The sequence below is a fragment of the Propithecus coquereli genome, unplaced genomic scaffold (assembly GCF_000956105.1).
Source record: "Propithecus coquereli isolate 6110/MARCELLA unplaced genomic scaffold, Pcoq_1.0 Scaffold11, whole genome shotgun sequence".
In the NCBI taxonomy this organism is placed as follows: Eukaryota; Metazoa; Chordata; class Mammalia; order Primates; family Indriidae; genus Propithecus; species Propithecus coquereli.
In genome coordinates this window covers 12427632-12442518 of record NW_012134969.1, presented here as the reverse complement: position 1 = coordinate 12442518, position 14887 = coordinate 12427632, and the positions used below count along the sequence as shown (strand labels likewise).

The window sequence follows — 14887 nt, the reverse complement described above, 5'->3', positions numbered from 1 at the left end:
GTGAATGAGTTCAAACCAGAGGCTTGGGCGTAGGAGGAGAATCTAGCACATTCAGTCAGTACAGGGGCACCCAGGGCAGAGTGGGGAGAAGGGATGGATCCAGATACAGTGGGCTCCCTCTTCCAAATCAGTCGCCTGAGTAGGAGTCATGGGTAAAGGAAAGAGGAATTGAGTAGCATGATCTTAACTGCATCATTCCATCCTATAACCTAATTGTATTAGTTACATATTTTTCAGGAAAATAACAGAGCCTGCTTCATAATCCATTGCTAGCAATATTCTCCGCCTTAGTGTAAATTACCTTCCGGTAAAAAGCTGACTCAAGAATAATAGAAGAACTACAGAAAAAAAGTAAACAGACAAACTATCCTTAAAACAAAGATATACTAGAGCAGGACAAAATAGCCAGTTTGAGTGGGATTCCAGCATCCTCCAGGCTGAGAGTAAGATACTTCTGTGTGAACAGGAAGGAGGAGAAGGGAGAGCCCAGATCGGGCAGGGGAGGGGTCCCTGTGCCTGGAGCCCCCATCCTTTGACTGGGAATCTGGATAAACTAAGGAGCAGATGTAGCAATAAGAAGCTCTCTTGGGTTCTAATGCTGCAATAATTACTGGTGTACCCTGCTCAACTGGTTCCTGCAGAGGGAATTTGATATGTGGATTTTTTAATTAGAGTAAGTAATATCTAAATGAATTGATTTACACTTCTCTATATGATTCATAAACATCGGCTTGGTGACTTTTTCCTTTATAACCATTTGTACTTCGTGTGAGTCATGCCACCTTTTACAAACAGTATAAAGTTTTCAGGAAAAAATCCTTTTCTAGTTGTTTAAATACATTGAAATTACGGACACTCTTCAATTTACAGTAGGGTTACATCCCATAATCCCATCGTAAGTTGAGGGACATACTGAATTTGTATTGCTTTTATTCCATCATAAAGCAAAAAACCATTGTTGGACCATCCTAAGTGGGGGATGTCTGTATTTTTTTGCACTAATACAGAGAAGAGCAGCTTTCATTCAAGTATTCATTTATAGAGCACTTATGTATTAGTCACTGCTCTGGGTACCAGGGATACTGAGACCAAAGACACCCTCCTTGACCTCAATGCTTCTCCGGGCAGATGCTCCTCTTTCATCATGCCTTTATAGGAGGGTGGACTCAGGCCATTCCAACTCTTCAAAGCTCACTTAAGACCAGGCTGTGACATATAACCAGACTTTACTGAAAGCTTTGGGATAGTGAATGGAAACTTCAAATCGGCCACTAAATGTGACTTCTCCTGAATGTCATCAGTTGTCCTCCTCACCTTCCCACTCCCGTCTTAGCCCCCAACTTCCTACTATGTTTTAGGAGCAGCCTACTTGCCTTAACAGGAATGCCGTCACCATGGACACCACCACCCCAGAGCCCAGGCTGCCCAAGTCTTCTAGGGCCCAGTGAGAATAGGAACCTGCTCCTCCTGGCCCCAGCCTAACTAAGGCTAGCCACCCCAGAAATAAAGACCCAGCTCCACCCACAGAATGACAACTTTTGATATTAAGTGAAGAATCTTAGCTCCGCACTGTCTTGACCCTTTCTTTCCACTGCTGAATTGCATCTTGACTTTTTGTTTCTCCAAGATCACATTATATTTTTGTTTTTTGGCTTTTTTTTAAAGTCGGATTTGTTGAATTTAACGCATAGGTAGTAAAATTCACTCTTTTTAGTGTCAGTACTTATGAGTATTGACAAATACGTAGTCATGTCACCACGATGATAATCAAGATATAAAACCGTTCCATCACCCTGCAAAAATCCCCTGTATCCATGTGTAGTTAACCCTTCCCGACACTCTCAACCCCAGGAAAACACTGACCTGTTTTCTGTGTCCAGAGTTTTGTTTATTCTGGAATGTCATATAAATGGAAAGGTACAGCATGTAGCCTTTTATATCTGATTTCATTCACTTAGCATAATGCAATTGAAATTCATCCACGTTGTTGAGTGTATCAGAAGTGCATTCCTCTATAGTGCTGAGTAGTTTTCCATTGTATGAATGTACCACAGTTGATTTACCCATTCACCATTTAAAGAACATTTGAATTATTTCCCGTTTTTGATGATTATGAATAAAGCTGCTATAACTCTTGCATACAGGTCTTTGTATGAACATAAGCTTTCATTTCTCTTGAGTCAATATCCAAGAATAGGATTGCCGGCTTGTATGGTAAGTGTATGCTTAACATTATATGAAATAGGAAATTGTTTTCCAAGGTGGTTGTGCAATTTTGCATTTCTACCAACAATGTATGAGAGTTCTAACTGCTTGGTATCCTCACCAGCACTTGGTGTTGCCAGTTTTTGTGGAGTCTTTTTTCTTATTCGTTCTAACAGATGTGTAGAGGTATCTCAGTGTGGTTTAAATTTTCACATTCCTAATGACTCATGATGTTGAGCATCTTTTTGTGTGCTTATTTGCCATCACATCTCTTTTTTTGTGAAATTATTCAATTCTTTTACCCATTTGTCAAGTTGTTAGTTTTATTATTGCGTGTTGAGGATTCTTTACATATTCTATATCCAAGTCCTTCATAAGATACATGCTTTGCAAATATTTTCTCCCTGTCTGTAACGTGCCTTTTCATTTTGCTCAGCTGTGGCTGCAATAACAAAATACCATAGACTGGGTAACTTAAACAACAGACATTTATTTCTCACAGTTCTGTAGGCTGGGAAATTCAACTTCAAGATCAAGATCAGATGTGATTCCTAGCAAGGGCCTTCTTCCAGGCTTGCATACGACTGCCTTCTCATTGTGTCCTCACAGGGCAGAGAGAGGGTGAGCAAGCTCTCCAATCTCTTCCTATAAGGGCACTAATCCCATCATGAGGATCCCAGCCTCTAAACCTGATTGCTTCCCAAAGGCTTCATCTCCAAATACCATCACATTGGGGGTTAGGGAGTCAACATATGAATTTGGGGGTAGAGGATGGGAAACAACTAAGCCCCATAGGTCTCTTAAAGAGAATAAGTTTTTAATTTTGATGAAGCCGAAATCATCAATTTTTCTTTTATGGATCATGCTTTTGGTGTCAAACCTAAAAAAATCTATATCTAACCAAAGATCACAAAGATTTTCTCCTATATTTTCTTCTAGAAATTTTATACTTTTTAGGTGTTTTTTTTTATTTAGTTGTATGATTGATTTTGAGTTAATTTTTATATATGGTTCCAAGTATGAATCAAGGCTCTTTTTACTTCTTTACACTTGTATGTCAAGTTGTTCTAGTACCATTTGTTAAAAAGATAATTTTTTCGTCATTGAATTGCCTTTGCACATTTTTCAAAAATTAATTAATCATAAATATGTGGGTCTAGTTCTAGTTTCTCTATTCTGTCCCATTGATCTGTGTCTATGATTTTACCAATAGCACACTCTCCTGATTGCTGTGGCTTGATCCTAAGTCCTGAAATCCTCCAAATTTTTCTTTTTAAAAAATGTTTCGATTATTCTAATCCTTTGCATTTCCATATAAACTTCAGAATAAGCCTATCAATTTTTACTAAAAAAAAAAAGGCTTCTGGTACTTTGATTGGGATTGCATTGAATCTATATAAATCAATTTGGAAAGAATGGATATCTTAACAATATTGAGTCTTCTGTTCTATGATCATAATATTTCTCTCCTTTTATTTAAATCTTTAATGTCTTCAGCAATGTTTTATACTTTTTACTGTATATGTATAGGTCTTACATATCTTTTGCTACATTTATCCCTAAGTATTTTATATTTTCTAGGATATAGCAAATGGTATTGTTTTATAATTTTAGTTTCTGATTGTTCACTGTTAATATAATATAAAAACATCAAGGTGTCAGCAGACTTGGTTTCTTCTAAAGCCTCTCTCCTTGGCTTGCAGATGGCTGTCTTGTCCTTGGGTTTTCATGTTGTCTTCCCTCTGTGTCTGTGTCATAATCTATTTATAAGGACACCAGTCATATTGGATTAGAGCCAACCCTAATGACCTTATTTTAACTTAATTACCTCTTTTAAAACCCTATCTTCATATACAATCACATTCTTAGATACTGAGGGTCAGGATTTCAACATGTGAATTTGAGGGCAGGGGACATGAGTCACCTCATAGCAACCATTAAATATGGTGATTCGCTGTAAGTCTTCATAGATGCTTTACATTATATAAAGTGTTAAAATTCCCTTTTATTTCTAGTTTGCTCAGAGGTTGTTTTTTACCTCATGCATCAGTATTCAATTTTGTCAAATTTGTTTCTGCATCTATTAAAATACGTGTTTCCTTTTTTGTTCTGTTACTACGCTGACTTACATTGCTTGGCTTTTTAAATATTAAGCCAACGTTGTATTTCTGAGATTAATCCCCTTCAGTTAAGATATATTATCCTTTTTATATGTTGCCAATTTTTACTTGAGAAACTATTATAGAGTACCTTTGTACATGCATCATGCACAGGATACTAATGAATCTGTGTGTGTTGGTGGTGAGCAGAGATGCTGTAAAAAGCTTTATCTCCCTTTACCGTACATGGATAATAAGCATATTGCTTAGAAATATGGAGGCAAATATTAGAAATAACAGTTCATAGGTAAGGAGCAATTGTTTCTGGAAGCAGGACTATCAGGTAGGGATGTTCTTGTTGCAGTTTTTGTACCATTTAACTTTTTAAAATTATGTGCACACTACTTTGGTAGAAGCAAAAATTAATATTAATAAAAAAATTTTATGTATTTTTTTAAAAAGTAAATCTTCCCTATCATTTGTTTGTTTTTAGTTTGTTTTATTTACAACTCATTGACTCAGCTGCGATTTTCTATTTTGGGGGTACATGGTGTAAACATATAGAAGTGTCTGGTTTTCCACTAACTCATCTCAACACAATTTATTGATTAATCTTTATTTTCTCCCATGATTTATGAATACTCTTTAAGTACAGTTATTTATACTGGATTGTTTCTACACGATCTGTCCTTGCTTGATTATCACACTGATATGAGCTACAGTGAGAATGACTTCAAGGTGGCGGACAGGATCATCCAAGGAAAAAAAAATAGAATGTGCAACGGTGTAGAGGTTTATAAAAGCAGGTGTCTTGTAAATGTATGGTTTGGAAGAATCTGGGAGTGACAGACGGATGACGAACGTCCGAAGCGCAATAGTAAGTGACACCAGTTAAAACGGAACTCTAGGCGTGCTGTCTATCGGGAGGAAACAGTACCCTCGGCAAGCTGAAATCCAACGTGAGGAAGGCACCACGCACAAAGGCAGGAGACGGAGGGACGCTCACTTTGATTTCGGGCGCCCGCGCCAGCTCAGGCAGAGATTGGTGGCGCTGCGAGGGCCGGGCGCACGTCACTTCCTGCTGCGGCCGCTCGCGACCTCCCGCTCGCGCTATGACCGCCAGCGCGGAGCCGCAGAGGCGACGGCCCGGAGTCGGAGTCGGAGTCGTGGTGACCAGCTCCCAGCATCCCGGTTGTGTCCTCCTGGGGAAAAGGAAAGGGACGTTTGGAGCAGGCAGTTTCCAACTTCCCGGGGGTCACTTGGAGTTCGGGTGAGCAGCCATCTAACGGGCGGCAGGAGAATAGCGGACCGCGAGCAGAAGAGACGCGCTCGCGCCGTGCGTGCCTCCGTGCCCCGTGCGTACGCACGTCCTCGCCGACGCTGCGTCTTTCTCACGCGTTCCCTCGCTTCCTCCCTCCGCTCTCTGCCCTGCAGGCTCTCGCCGGGAGGGGGCGCTGTGCGTGGCAGGGAAGGATCTCCTCGCTCCCGGGTGGGCTCCGCTAGCTCATTCTTCTCAGCTGCGCCCCCTCTCGGTTGCAGCTGGAGTTGGCGCGGGAGATGTGTTTTTTCTCTGTGCTTAAACACAGAAGAGAAGGAAGGTGGGTGTTTATAAACCTCGAGCAGTCCAGTGTGGTCGGTTAAGACATTTGCACGGTTTCCATGTGATCTAGACGTACGCAGATAAATTTAATACTGGCCGCGTAATTGTAGTTGCACTGTGACCGAGCAAATGGGCTAATGAAACCCTCTGGCTCTCAAGTTTCTTCGTCTTTAAAATGGGGTTGTTGGACGAAATACTCTAAGGTCCCTTTCTGCCTTGGCATCCTGCAGTTAGATAATATGTCAGACCGACAAAGGGAGATGGACAGTGAGGAGTCAGTTCTGTACAAGAGAGAAGAAAAGCTGGGATGGTGCTAAAAAGTGGATTCTGACGTGAAAATAAGGTTAACGTCAACAACAGATACACAGCATCTAAAGCATCCAGACTCAGCGCTTTTTTCTCCTTTAGTATAAAAAATATCAAATGTACATAAAAGCAGAGAAAATAGTGAATCCTCATGTACCTTTCACAGAGCTTGTTCTTGTTTCATCTTTACTGCCCCACCCTCCCCTACCCCAAACAGACGCACACTGGTTTTCTAGGCTATTTTAGAGGAAATCGCAGACATCGTGTTGTACCATCCCTAGAATTCAGTACGTATTTCTAATAGACTTTTTAAAAAAACATAACCATAACACCATTTCCACACCTAACAAAACAATTCTTTAGTATCATCCGATACCCAGTCTGTGCATCGTTTTCCTTGATTATCTTAAAAATGTCTTTTTATTGTTTTGTACCAACTGGGGTCAAAGGAAAGACATGTATTTCATTTAGTTGATACATTTTTTAGATCTTTCAATTTAACAATAATGCCCCCCTTCTTTCTTCCCATGCCATTTAGGTATTGAAGACTATGGGTCACTTGTCCTGAAGAATTTCTCACATTATGACTATGCTCTTTTAATCCACCTCTTTCATATAAAGTGGGTAGTTAGAAGTACAGGAGATGTTTGATCCAAGTGCATTTTAATTGGACTTTGTCCTTTATAAAATATGGAATTCTTATGATCTTGTAGCGTGTGGAAGTTTTTGTGTGTGTTTGGAATTTTTTTATTGTCTTCAGAATTTTAACAAGCATCAATAAGTTTATCATATTCAGATGATGAAGGTAAGCTATCAGTTAATAAATAATAAAATGTCTAGATTAAGAACCAAATTGCCCAGACAGCCACACGTATTGTACTTTGTTGAATGCTGGTGGGCATTAGCCAAACTTAGATCACAAACTAAGCACTAGTTGAAATGTACAATTACCAGAGCAGTGGCTGGAGATAGCTGTCTGAACAATAGCTCAAGAAAGTGTTGAAGTCTTGACTCAGATATCAGTGATCACAGCCATCCTTGAACTTCAACAAGCTTTTTACTAAGTGCTGATCAGTATGCTGAGCTCTTCACATGCATGCTTTCTCTTGATCTTTACATAAATGGTATACCAAGTGGGCCAAATTTGATGGAAAAACAAACAGGAAATGGCTTCATTTTTTCCTTCCATTTTCCTCAAACATAATTTGTCTTTCCCTTCTCTTCAATGTCTTTCCTGTAAATTCTATTGTTTTCCTGTCACTTGGCATAAAAATAAATCACATTTGGGTCATTATGACTCATTTCCAAGCATTTAAAAGTCCAATCCAATTTAAACCTTCAGTCTCACGTCCAGTTTTTAATCTCCCCTGTAGTGCAGGAAGGAGGTGTGGGCCATTGTTTTGCTCTTTCTCCAACTCCTCCTCTCTTCACTCTGCTGTTTCTGAGTTTCTTTCCTTCTCTGGTGTTGGGGAAGGAGGAGAGAGGGCAGGCAATTTGAGTGATGAGTGCTGCTCTAATCCATCCCTCATCCAATCCTGCCCTCTGGGTGCAGTATCCACTGTGTGCTTTCTTCCTCAGGGTATGTTTGTCAGTTGTGTGGAAGTCCCACAAGGATTTCCCTGACTAGGTGACTGGCTTTCTGTGGCACTGGGCCCTCTCCCCTAGCTCTTGCTTGTAGCACATTACTCCACATTGTCTTTCTGCTGGGGTCTCCTGGTGGAATGCCTGGCAGTCTCTCATGGCATCTGCTTGGCCCAAAGGAAATACACAGTGGGAAGGATGCTTTCAGCACTGCCCTTTTTCCTGGCTCAGCCATATTGGGTTGCTGTAGCCAGTCTCCCACCTTCCAAATTCCCGAGGTTGGAATAAGCATCAGCCTTTGTATTCACCTGCATCCCAAAACTCCAAGGGACACACTTCAGATTTACTCAGGAGCTATTACCCTCCCACTACTCCTGCTCTAATATGCTGGGGTAGACCGGTGAGTTTCTGTAGCCGAGTATGTCTTTAGCAGGGGAGTGACAACTGGTATCTCCTTCTTTAGAGTCACACCCAATCTCTGTGACTGATTCGCTTGGAATGCCACTCACTTGGCTTGGAGAACAGAGTTGGCCCCTCATAGGAAAGAAGGAAAACATTCCTACTAGGCTGAAAACTCACAATTTTCCTCCCTCTCAAGGATTTCCTCTTTCTTATATAGCCTGGGTAGGGTGAGGTCACAGGACTAGTCTGGCCTTCCTTAGCAAACCCTTGAGCTCAAATGATATCTGTTTGTTGTTTTGCTATACTCTTGAGAATTTAGAGGTGCTTATTACCTATTTATTGGCTTCAATTTTGAAGCTTAAACTAAAATTAAAAGAGTATTGGAAAAGACACAGTGCACTTGATATACTTACAAGAACCCCATGGGAAAGTAATTTTACTCTCTTTTCACTTGTCCAAGGTAGAAGGTAATGGACTTGCACTCAAACCAAGATCTAGTTGACTCCGAAGCCAGTGCTCGTAATACACTAAACTGCCTCCTGGTGTCATGCAGCTTCCAGACCTGTGAATTAGTGCTGAATTGGCTAACTGTTAATTTCTAAAATTCAGTATGAAGTCCTTTTGGTCTTTAGATAACTAGATACAGAAGATACAGAATGTCAAAGGCAAGGTTGTGGATTTATTGTTTTAAAGTAGGAACCGATTACTGTTCTTCTTGCTTTACACTAGAAATTTCTAGCCAAAGAATAATTCCATGGCAAAAAAAAAATTATATAAATAAAATTGAATACAATGGTATGTTTCTGTTTTCCAGTGAGAGTTGGGAAGAATGTGCTCAAAGGGAAACCTGGGAAGAAGCAGCTCTTCATCTGAAAAATGTTCGCTTTGCCTCAGTTGTGAATTCGTTCGTTGAGAAAGAGAATTACCATTATGTCACTATATTAATGAAAGGAGAGGTGGACGTGACTCATGATCCAGAACCAAAGAATGTAGAGCCTGAGAAAAATGAAAGTAAGAGAATTATATATAATATGCATCTTTCTTTGAGGAGAGCGTATGGTCTGAAGATGTATTACATTATGTTGCCATATGAAGAGAATGCTATGGTTTGAATGTTTGTGTTCCTCTCAAGTTCCTGTGTTGAAATCCTAACCCCCAAGGTGATGGTTTCAGGAGGTGGGGCCCTTTGGGAGATGATTAGATCATAAAGTAATGAATGGGATTAGTGCCCTTATAAAAGAGACCCCAGAGAGGCCCCTCACCCCTTCCACAATGTAAGGCTACAGAGAGAAGATGGTCGTCTGTGAACCAAGAAGTGGGTCCTCGCCAGACACCGAATCTACCAGTGTCTTGATCTTGAACTTCCAGCCTCCAGGCCTGTGATAGATAAATTTCTGTTGTTTATAAGCCATCTAGTCTAAGGCATTCTGTTATAGCAGCCCTAAAGGACTAAGATATGTAAATATAGAGATAGAGATGAAACATAGATATATAAATATATTTAAATCATGAGAAACCAGACTAGCTGGGTTTGTGTCCTGGTTTTACATTTAGAGCTTTGTGACCTTGAGCAAGGCCTCTTTTCTCATCTGTGGTGATAGTAACTGCCTCAGATGGGTGGTTGTAAGAATTTACATATAAAGAACCTAGTGAACAAGTGAGTATTCAGTAGATGTTAATGTTATTGTTAGTGGTTAATTTTGTTTCAGAGGCTTACCCTGAAGTCTCTCCTCCCTCTCACATCCCTAATTACCTTAGTTAAAATGAGGAATAGGAAAGAGAGAGCCCAGCACATTCGTTTCATGTTTTCCTCAGTTGTATGACCTGTGCAGGAGAGGCAATACCTTCCTTTTACCCTGAATAATTACTCTGACAAAACAGTTATCTGTTACCTCTAAATGTTGAATTGAGTGCTCTGAAAGTTTTCATGACAATTATTTGCTGTATGCTAGGCATTGTTCTGAGGGTTTTACAAATATCATCTCTCCTCAAATTCTTATAAAACTGTGGGAAAAGGAACTGAAGAGAAAATGACCAAAGTTTTTGAATGTATTATTCGCCATATAAAACTTTATCCCAGTGGTTTCACGAACTGAACTCCCCTCTAAACATTTGATTTCTTTTCTGACATGGAAGAATCTTTTCATTCAACAAACGGTTATTGAGTACTGTGTACCAGACACTGTTCTAGACACTAAAGGAACAGTGGTGTGTAGAGCAAAGTCCCTGCGCTCCTGGACTTTACATTTTAGTGGGAGGAGAAACAACAGAGTAGCAGGTATTTTATGACAGTAGCGATAAGGACTAGAAAGAGTAACAAAGGTGTGTTAGGACAGCGATGCATGGGTGCTGTATCAGACAGGGTGGGCAGAAAGGGCCTCTGGGACGGACATATATGCAGAGATCTGGAGGAAGTGATGTTTGCAGAATGCATAAATCGTGTTTTTACACATTGATTCGATTGAATGAACAGAAGGGCATGTTGGCCACCCAAGGGCTTGTTGAGTCATAGAAGATTTTTGATAAAGTAGGTAACTGCTCAGATCATTTAAAATGAACTAGCAAAGAAACACCTACAAAGTATCTAAAGGTCTTCAGTTGGCCTAGGGTACAGCTAAAATTGTTCATGCCTCAAGAAGTGGAAGGCAGGAAAGGTAGGTAAAAAATATACCAGGAACATGGGGGAGTTCTCTAGAAGTCTCTCCTACCTCTAACATCCCTAATTATCTTAGATAAAATGAGGGATAGGAAAGGGGAGAGCCCAGTACCGATAGTAATGGGAAAAACATCACAGCCTTTACGTTCTCAAACTGAGGGGAGGAGCAGTTGATCATTTGACCTTTTAATATTAAATTGATGTAAATTATGCATATTTCCATTTTATTATTTTTTGTAGAACTGAGCTTACTTTTTTCTTTATGAAGCAAAATACACTATTACACATAACGGAACTTTTTGTTAAATTAGTTTGGAGGTATAATTTATTCAGGTAATGAGCACTGGTTATTGTTATTTTAAAATAGAACCCTAAACTTGAAAGGACTGAACATTTCCTTATTTTTATCTTTTCTATGGGCAAAAACAGCTGACTAGAGGAGACAAATATGGTGAAATAATTAAGATAAACTTTCTTGACACTCTTTTGTCAAGACAGCTCTCTTGACAGTCGTTAATTTAGCATTTTACAGCACATCATTGCGCACTCGAGATCTCTCTCTCTCTGCCACTCCATCTCTCTCTCTGTCTTCGTCGGTCCTCCCACCTCGGCCTCCCAAAGTCCTGGGATTACAGGCATGAGCCACCAACCATGGCCAGGCCAAATAATTTTTACAGTCTGTTAATTTTTTCTAAATATAGGTCAGCTTACTCAAATAAATACCCTTTGTTTTGTGTCAGCTAAATAAATTGATTTGGTGTCTTTCTTTTCTAGGTTGGGAGTGGGTTCCTTGGGAAGAATTTCCTCCACTAGACCAGCTTTTCTGGGCACTGCGTTGTTTAAAAGAACAAGGATATAATCCATTTAAAGAAGATTTGAACCATCTGGTAGGATACAAAGGAAATCATCTCTAGATGACCAAGAAGATTTCTTGATGTTTTTTTAAAAAGACAAAAATAATGTCTGGTTAGGGAATGAAAAATATCTACATTTAACAACAACTCCATTTGATCTAAAAACTTCATTATGATTGCCAATTTATTTGTTGTCTCTTGATATACCCAACATCTTTCAGTCAGCGCGTGAGAAAATATTTCTGAAATGCATCATTGAATTATATTATGGATGCAGAATGGATGATAAATAGTGACATCGTGGGTAATCTGCTTTCCCTATTTATCTGTGCTATTTACTGTGCAGTTGTCATGGCCAGCTTGCATGCGGTAGGGATAATAGAATTTGTCTTAGTGTTTCAGTTCAAATATAGATCCTGATTCAAATATTGTGATTCATATTTAAACACAGTATGTCTGATGCAGAACTTATCATGTCTGTTGATTTACTTCTTCTTTTTTATTTAAAAAATTTTGGTGGCATTAATATATTGTGACAGTCTTTGAACTAGAGGGAACAGGACAGGCCATTAGGGTCTATTTCCCAGGTTTCTGATTGAGAACCTAAGCTAAGGGAAGTGAGACAGAACATCTAAGATCTGTATCCTACCTTTCACAGGCCATGTGATTGTGGATTTCTCACTTACTCTGAGACCTAGTGTCCTAATACGTAAAATGAGGAGATGGACAGCAGGAGTGGTTCTCCAAGTGTGGTCTGGGGGTCCTTAAGAGCCGTTCAAGGGTACTCAAGGTCAAAGCTATGTTTATAATACTAAGATGTCATTTATCTTTTTTCACTTTCATTCTTTCATGAGTGTACAGAGTTTTTCAGAGGCTACCTGATATTTGATACCGTAACAGACTGAATGCGGAAGCAGATTTGCGAATCCAACTGTCTTCTCTTAAGTTGAATATTAAAGAGATTTACAAAAAATGTAAAGCAATGCCACTCTTCTTAGGAATGATTTTTTGTGTGTGTTTTAGAAAAATAGTTGCTTTTCAAAAAAGTTATTTATGTTAACATGTACTGGGTTTTTGTTACTTGTAAATGATTAAAATTTTTTTTATTTCTCAATTTTAATTTCTAATATGATAAATATCACTAGATTAAACCCTGCAAAAAAAAAAAAACTTCTGTGTGGTATTTAGTAATTTTTTAACTTGTTTCCCTACCTTGACATAATTTTCAAATTCATATTCTGCTTTTTCATTGAGATATAATTCAAGTTCACTTCTTTAAAATGTGTAATTCTGTGTTTTTTAGTATATTCTGAGTTGTTCAAGTACCACCATCTAATTTCAGAACATTCTCATGCATCAAGTAAATCCCAAATTTGAAAATTATGTCAAGGTAGAGAAACAAGTTAAAAAAATACTTGTCTTCCAAATTCTCCAAGTTCCCAGGAGTAGAATTGTTTATTAGATCGATAACTTGAATAATATATGGCCTGAAATAAGTATTCTAGTTTGGAATTCTGAGAGTATATGACAGTCACTCCCCGTTCTTCTCTCGCCCATCCCCTGGAAACCACTAATTTACTTTCCCTGTCTAAAAATTTGCCTATTCTGGCCATTTCATATAAAGGGAATCATACAATATGTGGCTTTTTCGTCTGGCTTCTTTCACGTGGTATAATTTTTTCAAGGTTTATCTGTGTTGTAGCATGTATCCGTACTTTATTCCTTTTTCTAGCTGAATAATATTGCATGATATGGATATACCACATTGTACTTACCCACTCATCAGTTGGACATTCCAGTTGTTTCTCCCTTTTTACTGCTGGTAGGTAGGTAGTTAGGATCTCCGGCTCTTCTAGGGACAGGTGTGCCCTGCTTTGGTGCTGTCTCCAGCTGTTGCTCCACCTGGGAAGAAGGATAAGGGCAGGCACTCCGTTTTGGTGTTGCCCCACCCTTAATCATATCCAGAGCACCTGCTACACTGGGGGAAGGAGGGAATGCTTGATCAATCTGGGAATTCCCCAGCCCAGGCATGATAGGATTTGGAAAGTGACCTGGAGTAACCCTAAGGGTAATTATGCCATTAGCTTGAGTCTGCATTGTGGTTCACTGCTCCCCTCAGGTGGGCTTTTGGAGAGGGAGCTCAGCTCGTATATGCAGATGGCATTTTGAGGACACCTATTGATCATTTGGTAATATCCCACACCTCCCAAGAGCCCTCCCTCGGACTGGGCTAATAAAAGGAAACAATCTGAGACTTCAGAGAGTGAGTCAGTGAGTGAGTGAGTTGGTCTGTCTCTCTACACTCGAGGAGACAGCCCCATTTTATTCTACAATAAAGAGCTACTCAAGTGAAACTGCTCGCTGCCTGAGGTTACTCCATTGCATTGGCCAGGCTGGTGATTTTTCCAAGTAAGGTGTCAGAGGACCAGGGTAATAGTCTGGACTTGATACTTTGGTGTGTCTGGTCATTCTTCAGCCAAGAGCACATCAAGAACCGAGGGCAGACTGCCACCTTGACACTACTATGAATAATGCTTGTAGCAAATGCTTGTGTACAAGTTTTTGCACAGACATATATTTTCAGTTCTCTTGAGCATATAACTAAGAGTGAAATTGCCTGGCTGTATGGTGTATGTTTAACTTTTGAGGAATTGCCAAAAGGTTTACTGAAGTGGCTGCCGCCCTTTATACCAGCAACATACAAGGGTTCCAGTTTGACGGATCCTTGCCAACACTTACTGTCTTTTTGCTTATAGCACTGAGCTGCCATCACCACCATCCATCTCCAAAACTTACCATCTCCCCATATTGAAAGTCCATACCCATTAAACACTAACTCCTCACTCCTCCTTGTTCCCAGTCCCTGGCAACCACCTTTCTACTTTCTGTCTCTATAAATTTGACTCCTCTAAATGCCTCATGTCAGTGAAATCATACAGTATTTGTCCTTTTGTGACTGGCTTATTTCACTTAGCAGTGTCCTCAAGTTTCATCTATGTGTATCCAATGTGTCAGAATTTCCCTCAAGGCTGAATAACATTCCATTGTATGTACATACCATATTGTTTTTCCATTCATCCATCAATGGACACTGGGATTGCTTCCGCCTTTTGGCTGTTGTAAATGCTGTCATGAGCATGAGTGTACAAATACCTATTTGAGTTCCTGCTTCCAATTCTTTGGC

The 14887-nt window shown here is 39.7% G+C and overlaps 1 protein-coding gene across 1 annotated transcript; it reads left to right on the top strand.

The window, feature by feature from the left end:
- Positions 1–5416: 5416 nt before the first annotated feature.
- NUDT15 (nudix (nucleoside diphosphate linked moiety X)-type motif 15) lies at positions 5417–11793 on the top strand. The gene is made up of 3 exons (XM_012649056.1): positions 5417–5574; positions 9008–9204; positions 11624–11793. The coding sequence occupies exons 1-3, from the start codon at positions 5417–5419 to the stop codon at positions 11761–11763; spliced, it is 495 nt and encodes a 164-aa protein (XP_012504510.1). The 3' UTR covers positions 11764–11793.
- Positions 11794–14887: the final 3094 nt, after the last annotated feature.